This window comes from Martes martes, assembly GCF_963455335.1.
Source record: "Martes martes genome assembly, chromosome: 13".
NCBI classification, from domain to species: domain Eukaryota; kingdom Metazoa; phylum Chordata; class Mammalia; order Carnivora; family Mustelidae; genus Martes; species Martes martes.
In genome coordinates, this window is record NC_137901.1 from 51,821,972 (window position 1) to 51,839,714 (window position 17,743).

Consider the following 17,743-nt stretch of genomic DNA (forward strand, 5'->3'; position numbering starts at 1 on the left):
AGGAAAACTTGGAAGGGACACCCCAGGGAGTTATAAAATGCCTGCTATATATAGGTAGGGCACCTGGGTGGCTCAGTTGGTTAATCCTTGACTCTTGATTTCAGCTCAGGTCATGATCTCAGGGTCCTGGGGTCAGGACTCCACCATACCCAATGGGGAGTCTGCTTGAGATTCTCTCTGCCCACTGCCCTCCATGCTCACGCCCTCTCTGTCTCTCTGAAATTGATAAAACTTTTTTTTTAATGCCTACTATATAGTATAGGATATACTATAGTATAGGCTGTAGGTAAATATAACAAGTTTGAATGAAGTATAAACTCCCATTTGGAGGAAAAGACTGACCTGCAGTTACACTAATCAGGTTCTCATTTTTCAAAACCCTTTTGGTCATAGAAAAAAGTGACTTGAGGGGAAGCACCTGAAATTGTTAAGAAGTTAAAACCAAAGTATTACAGTAGCAATAGAAGGAAGGGGACAGATTTAGGAAATGTTGAGGTAGACCTCAAGCAATTTTTGGCAGACTGTAAAAGCTGGGAGGAAAAGAAGTACCAACAGTAACTTCCATTTTTTCCAGTGTGGGCAACCTTGGGGAGGAAAAATGAGTGCAACTAACCAGCCCAGTACAAGTGATATTGAGCTTGCCATCTGCAGAACACAGACATCCAAAAGGAAGCCAAAGTAATAGATTCAGAACATGGGGAGAGATTAGGTCTGAAAATACAGATTTCAAAGTCTTTACCATATAGGTGGTTCTTAAACCCAAATGTGGATGATATTTCTGAGACTGTGTAGAGGAAAGTGGCAGAGGATCAAATCTTGAGAAACAACACTACTTAAGAGATAGACAAAGGAAGGAGATTCTGGGGAAAACTCTTAGAAGAGGACAAGGGACACCTGGATGGCTCAGTTGATTAAGTGACTGCCTTCAGCTCAGGTCATGATCCTGGACTCCCAGGATCAGCTCTCCCATCAGACTCACTGCTCAGTAGGGAGTCTGCTTCTCCCTCTGACCCTACCCCTTCTCATGCTCTCTCTCTCAAATAAATAAAAATCTAAAAAAAGAAAAAAAAAAAGATGACGAAGAAGTGGATAAAATAGAGAACAGTCATAGGAAGAAAAATGCTATAAAAGCCGAAGTAGGGAAGACTTTAAGGAAAGCTCTGCCTCTAACTAAATTAACTGTGGTAATTATTTCATATAGTATACATATATTAAATCATTATTTTGTATACCTTAAACCTATACAATGGTATATATTAGTTATATCTCAAAACTAGGGGAGAAAAAGGAAAGCCCAGTAATGTCATATACTTCAAAGACTAAAACAGTTTTTAAAATTTGACAGTTTAACCAAATTAAGATAGCATAAGGTAAAATAGCTATTTGAAATAGTAATGGCTAGGGGTGCCTGGGTGGCTAAAGCCTCTGCCTTCGGCTCAGGTCATGATCCCAGGGTCCTAGGATCGAGCCCCGAGTCGGGCTCTCTGCTCAGCGGGGAGCCTGCTTCTCCTTCTCTCTTTGCCTGCCTCTCTGCCTACTTGTGATCTCTGTCTGTCAAATAAATAAATAAAATCTTTTTTAAAAAATGAAATAGTAATGGTTAATCATAAATTAATGAATTAAAATAACTAAAACAATGTTAAACAAAATTCCAGCTGAGTAAATTTGAAGATCTAATTGCTTTATTCAGCAAGTCAAAAATTGGGCAGCATCCCATTTAACAAGTAGATAAGAACTCTAAAGGACTACAGAAAGGAAAACAATTTTTAAGGCAGGATGAAGAAGTCATAAACTAAAAAAAAAAAAAAAAAAAAAAAAATTTCAGGCAAGATTTCACCTCCCTTTGAAAGATAAAGGGTCTTATTAGGTGGATTACCTCACTCATGTTAACCAGGAAACTCCAGGCTGACCAGTCCTAGGGAGATCATTTGCTTGGTAGTTCAAGACTGCAAACACATTTAAAGCTTTTGAGAGAATACAACACTAGGAAATTTTTATAATTATAATAAATAAGGTAATTCCCAGTGTTTGGAGTGCCTTTACAACCATGATCCCCAGGACCGACACCAAGTCACCTTTTTAAAAGTGGCTTCCTCAGTGATCTTACATAACTGGTTTTCAGCGTCCCCAGAATTACTAGTCCAGGTGCAGCAGGTAATGTTGACCTCAACACAAGTACCTCCCTGCTTGGCTAAAAGATCATCAAGGGCTATCCTATTTCCAAGAACAACTTTGGCCAGAGTCAAAGTAAGCTAATTTTGAGTCATGAATGCCTTTGAGTCATGTAAATCCCTTCTGCCTTGACAATTTAAATTTAGGGAGGTGACCAGTGAGGTATCTCAGTTTGTGGATAGTTAGAGGCACAATTAAATAACCTAAGAAGCATTGTTCAATTATATATTAGCCATTCAGGCATTCATAGGCCCAGCCAGAATAACAACCACCACAGACAAAGAAAAACCCTGTTGGGGCCCAAATCGTTCCTGTAAGGCTGTCCCATTAATGGATTAAATCACAGGGATTGCTGCATTCACCCGTACAAACCAGGGGTCAGTTAGGTTTTCTCCTAGCCTGAAATTAAAAGTTGTTCCAAATACCAGAGAAAAGCTCGCTTAGCAGTGGCCTAGGAAATACAGATGATGGCTTTATCCTTCCAGGCCAATGCCAAAATAAAGAAAGAGAAGAATAGAGGGTGTCATGTTTAGATAAGGTATGAAGTCCTGATCCAGCATCTTGGGAGGAAACAGTCTATCTTACTGTCAGCTACTTGTCTTCTTAGTTAATCTTCATTTGCTTTGGAGGTCTCCATCATTTGCACAGGACCAAAAGTCAGGCAGAACCTTCTTCAGCTGTGAGACGCTATGTCTAGGGTTCAGGTCCCTGAAGTTTTGCTGCCATCAGGGTGGTAAGGAGGTAGTAATAGTCTCTTTCAAGGAGATTCAAGGCAGTCTTTGTTCTTAGTAATTCCAAATTAGAAGTCAGAGGAGAAATTGGAAACATTAATTTGGAAAGTCATAGTCAGATGTGTGAGGAAATTAGAATAATCCAAGACCTAGTCTGATTTATAGGTATATAACAAAACTTCAAAGATAACAGGATTGTAATTTAATATCTACAAAGGTTCAAACCTAATTTTTCTCTCTGCAATTACACCCATATTTACTGAAGATAACCATGGTAAAAGTAATTTATTTGCATTAAACTTGGTCTCATTATTTACATAAGAATAGCAAGAAAAGCGATTGACCATAAAATCTCTTTTTAAAATTGCTTTACTGGAGACTTGTAAGCATGGTGTACAAATCAAGCCTCGTATGGGGCTGCCTGCTCAGCAGGAGTCATCTTCTCCCTCTGCCCCTTCCCCCCCAACACACACACGTGCACTTGTGATCTCTCTCCTCTCTCAAATAAATAAGTAAAATCTTTTTTTAAAAAAGACCAAAAAAAAACCACCTCTTTTTCTTAATTAAATTCATTCCAATCTTACAACCTTGACCACACATAGAATGTCCTTCCCTTATTATTTCTACCAGTTTTAATTATACATATTAAAATTTCTACCATTAAAAACTTTTAATTTCTAGTGAAATCTAAAAAGTAAGAAATTATAAACCATCTTTTACATTACCATTCTGTAGATTAGCAGACTAATAAATACTTCTTTATGATTTCTAGAAACGTGTTTTCTCACAGAAAATTTGTCAGGGACATGACACATGTTTATTAGTAAATCCACATATCTTTAGTTCCTGTGTAAAAGGAATTAAAAAGTAGATAAACCAATATTCAGTAACTAATGTGTTAGTATTTTATCTTATTTGGAAATGATCTGAATAGTGAATGAATTTAACTTAACTGTTCATTTAACTTAACCTAGCAAAACTTTAAGTTTCCAGGTTACCAAAAAGATTCGGGGAAACTATTTAAAAGTTCACCTAAAAACTTTTTATCTTTTTATATCCCTTTAATTTCCTTGTTCTTTACTGTGTTTAGATTACCAACCAAAATTTCATTAGACGTTAGACAAAGTCAGTCATCATCCCGAGATAATTTTTCTTGCTGACAAGTTTTGTAAAGAGATAACATAAACTGATTTGATCGATAAACCCAGGTGGAATCAGACTTGTATGTATGCATTTTATTCAATGTTTATAACTTGAAAGAAAAGTTTATTTTAGTTAAACAAACTTAAGTTAACCTTAATAATGAATATTTTCTTAGGTGATGTGAATTCAGAAAGCATTTGGGTTAGTTTCCATTGTATTTTTATTTATTTATTTATTTATTTATTTTTTTACTTTTTATGAATACTGAATTTATTTAAGCACTTAGTTTAGGGTCAATTAAATAGAGCTTTTTTACAAACTAATTTTAGAGGTAGAAAAATACCACACAACTTAAATGCACTTATAATAGACACACGTAAACATATAGACAGATATAAACAGAGACCTTCTGGCCTCTGTTTTACTAGTTAAAAAGAATTTGTATCTAAGTTGTTTATCTGGTAGAGTAATTTAAGGCTACTTGATTGGATGGCTTAAACTAAGTTTTAAATGGTTTTTTTTTTTCATTTTTTTCCTGATAAGAATTATCCCTGAAGTTGTACTTTAACATTTACATCTCAAAGACACGGGAAAGAATACAAGTTACAAGACTTTTAAAATAAATAGGGAAGGTTTGGGGACTGGTAAAAAGAAACAGATGAACTTTGAAATGCTTCTAGAGTCGCATTTTCTAGTTTTGTAAGGAAGTGAATAAATCTGAAGATCTAATTGACTTTGTTCAACAATTCATAAGTCAGGCAGCATCCCATTTAGCAAATAGAAGAGAGCTCCAAATGACTGCAGAAGGGGAAAGAGACTAGAGGCACACAGTTAGGAAGCCTAATAGTATCCTGAATGATAAATGGTAAAAAACTTAAACCAAGGCTATTGCAGTAAGGATGTAAAAGAGATATTTAAAGATTGAAACAATGTAATTTAGTGGTCCATTTGGATGTGAGCCTCGCAGGGCTCAATCCCACAATCTGAGATCATGACCTGAGCCAAAATCAAAAGTCAGACGCTTAACTGACTGAGCCACCCAGGCGCCCCTGAAGATTTTTAAGTCAGGGCATAACACCCTTGTATTACAGTAAGCCCCATAATGTATGAAGGCTAGTTTAGAAGTACATGAAACTAGAGGCATACATTTCAGAGACCTAACAGTATCCCAAGTGATAAATGGTAAAGACTCAATCCAAGGCTATTTCAGTGAGGGTGGAAAAAAGAGATTTAAAGATGGAAACAATGTAATTTACTGGTCCATTTGGATGTGAAGGTTACAGAAGAGAGGAATTAAGAATGTTCAGATGTCTAGCTTTGGTATATGATGTTAAAGAAAAAAAATTATTTATGACACTTGTTAAAGGAAGTAAGGTGGACTTCATTCAAGGGGGACCATTACAAAGAGGTTTTATAGTAGGTGAGAGAGATCGGGCTCAACTCCAAATACAACAACAACAACAAAAAGGGAATTGTAATCTAGGAGAGTAGAGTGCAGATCAGTGGTTAAAGAATTACTGAGAAGAAACTCTAGGGGTAAGGGACGATACTATCTAAACCAGCCTAATAGTGTTCTTGCTGAAAGCAGGCCAAGGTGATCAGACACCAGCTGGAGGATGTTGAAGGGACTTGATTAGATATTGAGGTTAGGGATTCTAATTAAACTGTCTAAGCATGATTCTTGCTAAAACTGGACAATCAAAGACAAACACAGAAGCCAAAGAGAAACTCTCTTTGAGAAGAGAGTTCAGAAGAGCTGAGTAGTTTGGTCAAGGAGAGAATCTTTTGGTGGTGATATTCTAGACCCTTGATAATACAAGAGAAGGTTGTAGAAGAAAAAATTTCAGTCTGGGATATACTGAGTTTCAGCTCTCTAGAACATCAGAGTGGAGACTGTCCTGTAGGCAGTTGGACTGTGTACATAAATATAAATATGTATTACTTAGCATGCATTTAATTAAAGCCAAGAAATTTCGCAGGTGTGAAAATGAACGAGCAAGCTCTCCCAAATGAGCAGATGAGAATACAGCCAAGATCAGAATCCTGGGAGAACATTCACATCCAAAGTACAAACAGAGAAAGAGAAATCTATAAGGAAGAGTTAGAAGGACCTCCCAGGACTTAAAGGAGCTTCCATGGTCGTAGAAACCAAAAAGGGGATTTCAGAAGGAATTGATCAACTAAATATGTCACTCAGATATAAATCATGAAAGGTGTTCTTTGACTTTAGCAAACAATTTGTTAATGGTGATCTTTGCAAAGGCAACTTCATGAAGCAGAGGAGCCAGAAAGCATATTGCTGTGGATTGAAATTTGAATGGTAGTAGCAGAAGATACTATAGTATTAATAGTCTACTTTCTATGGAATGTTACAATTAGATCATCACAAAATTTGAGTCTAAGGAGATAAGATGGAACAGTAGTTAGAAGGTGGTGTATAGGAAAGATTTTCATTTTTCAGGGAGTGAGGGAGGGGGTTGTTTGAGTTTAAAGGTGAAAGAATGAGTTCAAGGAAAAGAGTTTAAAAAATTAGTTTAAAAAATAAATTTAAAAAATTAGGAGTGAAAGGTATTGATGGATTTGAATGTAGTTCATGAAGAAATACCAAGGCTTGGGGTCTAGAGAAGAGGTAAAGGGGTTCTCTTCATGAGGAAAATGGGTATCATGCATCCTGAAACTGACGGAAGGAAGAAGGGTCTCAGAAATATTTTGGTTGTTGGGAGACAGGAAGTAATGGAAATCCAATCTAGTGGCTTCTGTCTTCTCAATGACAGAAGAAAAAAATTTTCTAACTAAAGTAACTAATGATATCTTCTCTGCTTATAAGCTGTTGGACAGTTGTTTACTGAATGAATGAACAAAATACTGGAGGAAGTATACCAAATATTAATAACAGTTCTTTGGGAATATAGAATTATTAGTAATTTTTATTTTCCTTAGTTTTTCCCTTATTTACTACAGTGGAAATGTATATTTCTGTAATAGGGTTGGGGGAGGGGTGAGAATGTTTAATTGATGAAATTTTAGCAAAGCTCACATGAAAGTTAGAAGCTGCTCAGAGATTAAGTAAACATGATTTTGACAAACATGACTTCCTAGTGGAAGTTCTGATTATTTGGCTATGCAGTGGTCTTACTGCAGATAAATTTAATGAAACAGCTTGTTTAATTCTGCACTTTCTTCAGAAGTAACTTATCTTTAAACAGGAAGTTTATAGTGTAGGTGTCAAGGGCAAATCACCCCAAGATGTGCCACTTTGGCATGCAGCTTATTCAGAACTGAAAGTATTCAATACCCAAAAGCCTCTGAAAGAAACTTTGATCTCCACCTACCCCCTAATTGCCTAAAGGAATTAAAGGCCCTCCTCCCAGAAGGGAGATATCACCATAGATAACTACAGTATAATATAAACTAGGGATGGTAGACAGTGAGGAACTTAGCAAAGTCTCTTTCTTAAAATTCCTCTCTATGTCCCATTTGTGTCTGTGTGGCCTAGAAAACATTTGTTTACCAAACATTAACTCTTCCATCTTCCTATGAATTGCTTTCCTTTTCTTGAAATCCCAGACCCCTACCCCCTTATCTTTAGCTCACGATGACAAATATACTTCCTTTTGGTTTTCTTTAGAATCTCATGTCTTTGTGCATTCCCCATACATACAAAATTAAATTTGGTTTTCTCCTGTTAATCATTCTTATGTCGGTTAAATTCTTAAACCAGCCAAAAGAACCTTAAGGGTAGAGAAAAATTGTTCCTGCTCGAATAGCTTCAGTAACTTTAATCTTGGGGGGGGGCGGGGAGAAGGCAGAGGAAGAGGGGAGAGAGAATCTTAAGCAGGCTCCATGCACAGCATAGAGCCCAACACAGGCTTGATCCCATGACCCTGAGATCATGACCTGAGCCAAGATCAAGAGTCAGACGCTTAATCAGCTGAGCTGATTGGAGTTAGAACGTCTAGGTTGGAGTTCTGGGCATGTGCTCTCTGTATGATCCTACATGGATAGCATTCATTCTAGCCAACTCTTCTCATTTGTAAAATAGAAAAGGAATATTCTTTATAGACTTTTGATAATTGAATGAGAAGTATATGCAAGTTTCTCTAATAAATATGTAGTCACTTTACCATCCTATCATATACCAAACAACAATTGCTTCACTAAATTTCTCCTCAAAATATGTATACATAATTTTTTTGTGACTTCATGTATGTGTTGAATCATCCTTTTAAAGAAAGATCCAGCTTATAGATATATTTTTCTGTTTTTTATTTCCTACAGCAAATATTTTCTTACCCTAGCTGGAAAACATTCTATATTAATTTCTGGTAACTTTGGAAACACTTTTTTTCTTTAATTTTGGTTTCAACAGATCTTAAAGCTCAAACTTTAATAAGATTAAATATGTTAAATTTATTACTGTTTGGGAGAATCCATTGATTAATAACCAGTTAGAAAACATCCAATAAAATCAATATGAAAACTTCTCTTTAATATCCTAGTAAGTAAACACACAAATGGAAAGCTAGATAACTAATAAAAAGAGATGAAATCTAAGTAAATCTAGACTTCAAAACTAGAAGGCAAAAACAACTTATATGTATTAACAAATTAATATAAAAATGTTCAGAATGTATATAATACATGTAATATTTATAATACTATATAAGATTGCTTACAAACACTCCCACAGCAACTAGTAGAAAAGTACCTGGTATCCTTCTTTTACTGGGAATTAAGCCAGACTTTTTATTCCTAACTAACTCTGTATTTTAATATTGTACATTAAAAAAAAATATGTCTTTTTGTGTGTTTGTTTTTATTTAACTCCTCTTTGGGGAATAATAAATTCTGGGAACAAATGATAGGTGAGAATCCAAAAGGACTAGAAATAACATGGTTCAATCAGTAATATGAAAGTTTTATAACTTACTAAAATGTTTTTGGTGTATGGTTATGATTTCTCAACCCAAGTTTTATTCTCCAAGTTAAATACAATGATAACAGAAAGCAGGAGAGGTGTAAGAACTCTGAAAGAAGAAGTTCAAAAGCTGGACGATCTTTACCAACAAAAGGTTAAGGTAAGAACTTTGCCACAGTTTGCATAGGTAAGCTTTGACCTATTCTTAATCTCAGTAAACATTTAAGCTATATCCTATAACTTGTGTTTAAGTGTAGTCTAATCTTCTAAAGTTTATTATAAAGAGTTACTTTGTCCTTTTAAAGAGTTTTTTTCCTGGAATTGGGCTGTTTCACACGAGAACACGTTTACTGTTTCATTAATATTTTAGACTTGAATATGAGATTCTGTATCCTTGTAAGACCAAAACATGTTTTAAATGTAATCTCTTCTACCTTTTTTAGAAATTTAGTGTTAAGTACTCCTAAATCATAAACCTCCAATAAGGCTTTGTATATGTGATTGCCTGTAAAGAGTTATAGCAAACTGACTAACTTGGCCAAATCACAAAGATATTTTATATGAAATTTAGAATGTGGGTTAAATAATAGATTCTTTTCCCACCACCTCTAATCCATCCACCTTCTCACCAGTGTTTTACTTAGGGAAGCACTCATGTGACTATTCATTACCATTTATATAACTTACAAGAGAATTTTAGTCATACTAATATCTTTTACTTAGTTATACCAACAAAGTATTAGGAATTGGAGATTTTCTCTTGGCCTTGTATTGCATTTAGGGCCTATACATTTTGTTAAGCAGTGAGAAATTTTTAGAAAATATACCACAGTAATATGATCTACACGTGAAATATGAGCCAGTTGGTAATCATTGTTGTTTTCGTATGTTCTCCATGACAGTACTTGCATTTGTCCTCTTAAAGCACTTCAGTGAAAGGCTTTCGTATTTCATCTTATCCTAAGAGTTGATGACTTTGGGCTCTTTTTCCTGTGCATATTTCACATATGTGAAATAAAGGTAGTGTGAAAGTTACCCACATTTTTGCATGTATAAAATACCTCTTGATGATCATAGGGAATATTTAAATCAGTATCCTAAGGTTTCCTATAGTACCTACCTGAAAATACCGCTGAATGAATTCCATATAAGGCCTGTTGAGAAGGTCATATTTAGGTTTACAGTATAAAATTTCCAAAGAAGCTTTTTAAAGTCTCGTACATGTAAAACAGTACACATTCTGAGAATATAAATGATGGTACAACCTGATTTTTTTAATGTGTTACATATATATGGTATGTGGAGTATAGTATATGGAGTATATAGAACACAAACATTAAAAATGATAACCATACGCTAATCTTGATAGGAAGCTGAAGAAGAGGACAAAAAATGTGCCAGTGAGCTGGAGTCCTTGGAGAAACACAAGCATCTGCTGGAGAGCGCTGTTAACGAGGGCCTCAGTGAAGCTATGAATGAATTAGATGCTATTCAGCGAGAGTAAGTTCATGTAACCAAGATTTATAATGTTTATTTCAGATTAATTAATTATTAATTAATTAATTAATTATTTCAGATTAACATTTCTGTAAAACCAGATCTATGTTTATTAGCTTTAATTTATATTATAGAGCTACTTGGGAAAGAGGAAGTAGTGAACACAGAAAGAGCCTGTAACTTGAAATACTGTCCCTAAACGTATTCTGCTACTATTATAGCTATTGCCCCCTAAGAAAGCATTTATTTTTATATCTAATTAATAAATGGCTTTTAAACACTGAAAATAGCATAAAATTTTCAATCAGTTTAAAGACTTTGGCTATTTGTTACTATTTTTAAGATATTTATACTTTCTAGAAATTATATATACAACAAACTGTGTGCTATAAATTATATGATCATTGTGCTGTATACACATTATGTGCCCTCATAATAATCACCACACTGCAAAATCATGCAATAAAAAATCAGAACTTACAGTAAAATTGGGATTGGGCACAACACTCAAAATCAGTGACACACATAAACAAAAGATGGGAACCTAACTAAAATGTTAGCACAATTGTACATATATTAAATGTTTAAGAAGTACATAAATGCTATGATAAATATGACACTTTATCTTAAAGAGTCCTGAAGTTTGCCTGGGAAAGGGGCATTCAAAGGGTTGCAGCTTTTAAATTATTGAAATGAGGTGGAAGGAGAATTATCCAAAATCAGATGGGAAGTTTTAACACCAGATGTGGATGCATGTGACTCATCACATAATGTAATGAATTAAAGGAGCTGGTACACATTTGAGGTGTGTGTTTATATGTTTTTATATTCCTTTGCATTTGGATTCAGCTGAGGGCAGTTTTCTGCATTCATTTAGTGTTTCTCAAGAAGGAAATTGCATAGGGACAACTGTATGACTCAGCTGAAGAACATGCAACTTTTTTTTTTAAAGCATGCAACTCTTTCTTGATCACAGGATTGTGAGTTTAAGCCCCAAACTGAGTGTAGAGATACTAAAAATAAATAGATAAACAAACAAACAAACTTAAAAAAAGGAAAGAAATGTCATAAGCAAATACAAATTTTTGCATTATGGTCAAATTGCTACATAATACTTCAATCCAAATGGAACAAATAAGTGTTTCCAAAAAGCAACAGAACTAACTCTATATGTTACATGTCTTAGTTCTTCATTATCAAATTACACATTGTCAAGTTTTCCCTCTTGGTTTCCATATTATTTTAAAACTTACATAGAAAGAGTTTTAGCCACATTGTGTATTAACAGTAACTAAAATGGTGACATCCTTTTTTAAAGAGTATTCTGCCTTTGTGTATATAATTTTCTCATGCAACCTATAGAAAGTCAATATACTGAATCCGTAGCCCTTTTTTTTTAAAGTCTTAATTAAGTGACCCTCAACTAAAAAATTCTGACTTTGAGATTAGAAGTACAACCCTTAAGAAAATCACACCTCTTCATTTGCTTATTTGTAGTTTAGGGATAAAAAAACTCAGCTGAAGCATTTTTTTGGCTTGCAGTCTTTGCTTTTAATTTGGATTTGCATACATAAAAACGGGACTCCCACTCCCCATTCGAATGTATTGAATGCCTTCTCCCTGAAAGCTTTTAAGTTTACAACGCTTTTGGAGATTCAGTGAAGACCATTTGCTCCCAAGTTTTGCATGTTAACGCACAAGGTTTTGGTGCTGTTTTGTTTTGTTGCTTGCAAAAGATCTTTGAAAATGTTTTTCCGTCTTAATAGCTGAGAAGCAAACAGCGCATATACCAAACACAGTCTGCGTTTATTGAATATGAAAAGGAGAAGTGAGCTAACTAGAACTGATGGATTAGGTTTTTATTCCTAGACAACTCAAGCAAGAGTTTTTATTCTACAGATACCAACTAGTTGTGCAAACCACAACTGAAGAACGACGAAAAGTGGGAAATAACTTGCAGCGTCTTTTAGAGATGGTTGCTACACATGTAGGGTCTGTGGAGGTAAGTGTATGAAGGTCTTTCCTACATTCTAATGAAGCTTTTTAAAACTGTATTTCTATTTTGCTTCTATAGAAATTAAATGATAAATTTTATTTCTATGGAAAATATGTTCTAGTAAAAAGTTATCAGAAGAGTCCTGTTTAGTGGTGTGTAAGGAGCATCTGCATTTCATAAAACAATCTGTTTTGTTCACATAACAACATAAACATAACATATAATGTTATATATGTGAACATATAATGTTCATATAACAACAACATAAACAACATATAATGGTATTTATTACATCAGTAGTATATAATCATGCACCAGGCCACATTCTACATACTGAAAACATATCAACACGTTTAAGATTTCAATAAGATTAAGATGAAAGAGCATGTGTTATGACAAATATTTTTCCTTTCCATTAATTTTGTGTAAAGTACTTATAAAATATAGAATAAAGTACTTATGAAACATGAAGCATAGCTTAAAAGTTCAACAATAATATTGTTCCTCTAACCTGCAGTACAGAGCCCAGAAGCCAAGCTAAACTGCTAACCTTTAAAATTCCTGGGTAGTCTATTAGGTGATAATATATTAACAATTGTGAATAGTTTAAGAGAAAGAAACCTCATTATATCACATTGTTAGTCTTCCATTTATTGAAAATAGCATGTGATATGCTGTTTCTCCTCCTTTCTCCTAAAAGACATTGAACTGCATTTTCTTGTTTGCTAGTGTTCTTCAGTGCTTGGTGAAAAGAACTAAGAAAAATAGGCTGGATCCTACATCAGAAAACCTGGCTTCTTCCCACTTAGTGGCTCTATAACCTTTCATAGGTTCTTTTTCAACAAGTATTGTTAATTTGAACCACAGACCAGATAATTATATGAGTAATTACTTTCTTGTTCTCTCAAGGATGATGTTTAATAAATGCATAAGAGGAAAATTCATTCACAACCTGTGATGGTTGGCTCAAATTGAGAAAGTCTACTTATATATATCATTTTGCTTCTTTTGGTCTTCACTTTCTCCATCTGTGTAATGAGAGGGTTGTACTAAATCATTGCCAACATCTTCACATTTCTATTATCTATAACAATTAGTTTGACCTCAGTGTTAATCCGATAGTGATTTATCACAAGGGATTTATGTGAAAGGAAACCACAACTGTTAAAGTTTTACTCAGTTAACATGAAGTTAGATTTGAAACCCTAATGATTATTACTTTTTAGTTTCTATTTAGTTCATTGTTGTTCAAGAAGATCAGACAGCATTTTCAGAGCACTTACTTTGCACTATGTAAAAATTACAAATAGCCAGTAAACTATGGAAGGAGCCCCTAAAGTCAACCAATCATCTTTAAAACATAATGTGAGGAAATTTTACAAGTGATAAAATTAGACTGTAGAAAACAGAGGACTGTGGATCTAATGGTATCTTTAAATGGGGTATTTTTCCTCTGAGGTAAAACGTTTCCTTGAGCAGTTCCTGGTTGTAGCCCCATGCAGGTCCTATATGTGTCTTGATATTCTAGACTGGGAGAGAGCAAACTACAGCCCACAGGCCAAATTGTGCCCACAGGCTGCTTTTGTAAATAAGTTTTATTGGAACACAGACACTTCATTCACTTCCATACTCTTTATGGCTGCATTCCCACTACAGTGGCGGAGTTGAGCAGTTGCAGCAAAGGCCATTTGGTTCACAAAGCCTGAAGAACCTTTACAGGAAAAAGTTGCTGACTCCTATTCCAGACTCCTACCTTCTTGAAGTGCACAAAATCTTTTTTGTCTGTTAAGATGTTCAGAAATTATTATAAAGCCGTAATAACGAACCCATTGTAGTACTGATGCATATAAACCAAGCTCTGACAGAGTCTGGAAAAAGATGGATGAGCATAGACAGAAGTTGTATTTTTAAGAGAGGTTATATTGCAGACTAGTGGGGTAAAATGAATTGTTCAATTAATGGATTTGGAATTCCTACCTTAAACCGTAAAAAAAAAATCACTTCAAGATGGATTAAGAAATTAATGTGAGGCTAAATTTATTTTTTTGGAGAGAGAATGAGGACTGGGGAGAGGGGCAGGGGAACAGGAAGAGAGAACCTTTAGCAGGCTCCGCTCCCAGTACAGAGTCCAACATGGGGCTCGATCCCACAACCCTGAGGTCATGACCTGAGCTGAAATCAAGAGTCAGACACTTAACCTACTGAGCCACCCAGGCAGCCCAAAGTGAGGCTAAATTTTTAACTGTCAGAAAAATTATAGACACTATTTTTACACCTCAGGAGTTGTAAAGGAGTTCTTAAATTAGACACAAAGAGTAAAAACCACAGAAGTAATTATTTATAAATTCACCTTTGTTAAAATTAAGATCTCTACATCAAAAGACAAAGACTGGAGGGACACCTGGGTGGCTCAGTTGGTCAGGCTTCTGCCTTCAGCTCAGATTATGATCCCAGGGTCCTGGGATCAGCTCCGCATCCAGCTCCCTGTTCACTGGGTAGTCGCTTTTCCCTCTCCCTCTGCCCCTCCCCCCCAATTGTTTACTCCCTCTAAATAAATATATATATAATTTTTTTTTAAGAGTGGAAAGGCAAGCCACAAAACAATAATTTTTTAAGACAACTAATAGTATCCAGATACATAATGACCTCTGAAAAATAAGTACAGAAGGTGGGCAAAAGACTTGAACGGGAATTTCACTAAAAGCTAAGGTGGCCAATAAACAGGAAAAGATCTACCACTTCCCACCCTTAAGAAATTGGCAAAAAAATTAAAGATTGGAAATACTAAATGCCAGCAAGAACATAGAGAAATGCAAGTTTTCATTTATCCTACAGGGGTTGCAAACTGATGTTAACAATTTTAGAAAACAAATTTGCAATCCCTAATAAAATGGTGCAGTTCTGTTCTAGGTATTAAGTTAAATTTTTACACTGTGTGCTAGAGTACTAGCACTATTAGTACTAGTACTATACTAGTTGAATAGTATCCTCTCAAAATTCATGTGTATCCAGAATCTCATCATGTGACCTTATTTGAAAATAAGGTCTTTGTGGATGTCATTAGCTAAGATGCAGTCATAATAGATTAGGGTAGGTCCTCAACCTAGGGACCAGTATCCTTATAAGAGTCCGTGTGAAGATGGAGGCAGAAATTAGAGTGACACAGCTGTAAACTAGGGATTGCCCAGAACTGCTAGAAGCTGGTAAGAGGTAAGGAAGGATTCTTCCCTAGAGCCTTCAGAGAAAGTAGCCCTGTCAGTATCTTGATTTTGGACTTCAAGCCTCCAAAACTGTGAGAAAATAAATTTCTTAAGCCATATAGTATGTTGAGATTTGTTATAGTATAATTGAAATGGTAAAAAACAACCCAGCATATTAGTTTCCTGTTAGTGCTATAACAAATTACCACCAACTTAATGGCTTAAAGCAAACGGATTTATTTCCTTATATATCTGGAGGTCAGGAGTGTAAAATGGGCCTTCCAGACTACAATCTTTCTAGAGACTCTAAGATGGAATTTCTTTGCCTTTTCTCTTTTCTAGAACCACCTACACCCCTTGGTTTGCAGCCTCTTCATCTTCAAAGCCAGCAGCACAACATCTTCTATCCCCTCTGACTGCTTTTCTGTCCTTACATTTTCTCTTTCTGACTCTCACATTGCTGATTCCCTCTTACCAAGACCCTTATGATTACATTGGGCCCACCAGGATAATGCAGAATGATCCCCTTTTCTCAAACTCCTTAACTTAATCACATCTGTAGAGTTCCTTTGCCCTGTAAGATAATGTGTTCATAGGTTCTGGGGATTAGGCCATGGACATCTTTGAGGAGGCTGCTATTCAGCCTACCACACATGGAAATAAACTAAAATTCATTAATAGTAAAATGGATAATAAATATTGGTATGTTCATGCAATAGAAAACTATTTGGCAGTACATGAATAAACAAGCTATCTGTATTAATATCAATGAATCAAAATACTGGGTGGAAAAAAGTCATAGAATATTGTATTTAATATCATTCAGTAAATATGAATGTTAAAACCAGGTACCACTAAACTAGTATATTGTTCAGAGATACATACATATCTGTGTGGGATGGGGGATAAAAGTATAAAGAAAAACAAGACATTGTTGAGGAGAGTGGTTGGCTCTGGGAAGAAAAATGGGGATATGATTAGGAAAGGGCACAAAAGAGTATCCCTTACATTGCCTGTTCTTACAAATGTTACCACTTGTTTATATCTTTCACAATTAAACTCTAAAATAAATTAATGTTTCTTTGCTAATAATTGCTCATTGTTTTTACTAGAAACATCTTGAGGAGCAGATTGCTAAAGTTGACAGAGAGTATGAAGAATACATGTCTGAAGATCTCTTGGAAAATATTAGAGAGATTGGAGACAAGTATAAGAAGAAAGCTGCTCTAATTAAGCCTTCTGATGAATGAAGATAAAATATTGATTATCTAAACAAGAACTTTATTAACAGTGTAAATTTTTAAATGTCCTTTGTAGGTTCAAAAAATAGGTTCTAACATATCTTATATCCCTCCTTACAATGAAGTCTTATGACCATATCTTCCCAAGCCTGTGAAATATTTTTATATTTTTTATAAACCTAGTTTGTTAATTTAAAGTATATATAACCCGAAATTATGGTAACTTGTTAGATTGTTATCTTTAGATGTGAAAGACTAGTTATATTATGTATCCAGAGTTAATAAAATTATATCAACAAAGTGTGTTTTTCCCTTATTTCTCAATCTAACTTCAGATGGTTAGAAGACAGTTATTTTGATCTAAACCAGGAATCAGCAAACTGTGGGCCAAATGCAGTCACATCCATTCACTGATACATCATCTATGACTACTTTCACGGTACAGTGGCAATGTTTATTACATTTGTTAGACTGCAGGGCCAAAAATTAATTATCTGGCCCTTTACATGAACTTCGCCAGTCCCTGGTATACACTCTACAAAGGCCAGGGCTCTTTAAAAAAAAAAACATAGTCTAACTCATTCCTTGTGCAGAGCCAGGAAGCTAAATTTCTTTCTGACTTCGTGCCACCATTACTCTGAAATGAGCAGAAGAATATGGAATGTGATAATCAGAAGAAATAAATAGTTCAATCCCCTCATTTTAGAGATAAGAATTCTTTTCTAGAAATGTTCTGATTTACCTCTGGTCACACCTCTTTGTAGGGATAGAAGTCACAGAGGAACTTATTTGTAACGTACACAATCCTCACTCTGCACAGCCAGCCACAGGAGCTATGAGATATC

At 35.0% G+C, this 17,743-nt stretch overlaps 1 protein-coding gene across 2 annotated transcripts in view; it reads left to right on the forward strand.

The window, feature by feature from the left end:
* NDC80 (NDC80 kinetochore complex component) overlaps positions 1-17,193 on the forward strand; it is a 55,572-nt gene extending 38,379 nt beyond the window's left edge. The window contains exons 14-17 of one of the 2 annotated variants that reach the window (XM_080821933.1): positions 9,032-9,124; positions 10,334-10,464; positions 12,361-12,463; positions 16,770-17,192. In XM_080821933.1, coding sequence (XP_080678059.1) covers positions 9,032-9,124; positions 10,334-10,464; positions 12,361-12,463; positions 16,770-16,907 — 465 coding nt within the window. In that variant the 3' untranslated portion in view covers positions 16,908-17,192. Of the gene's footprint in view, positions 1-9,031; positions 9,125-10,333; positions 10,465-12,360; positions 12,464-16,769 lie in introns of both variants that reach the window. The other variant, XM_080821934.1, reaches the window with a different exon arrangement.
* Positions 17,194-17,743: the final 550 nt, after the last annotated feature.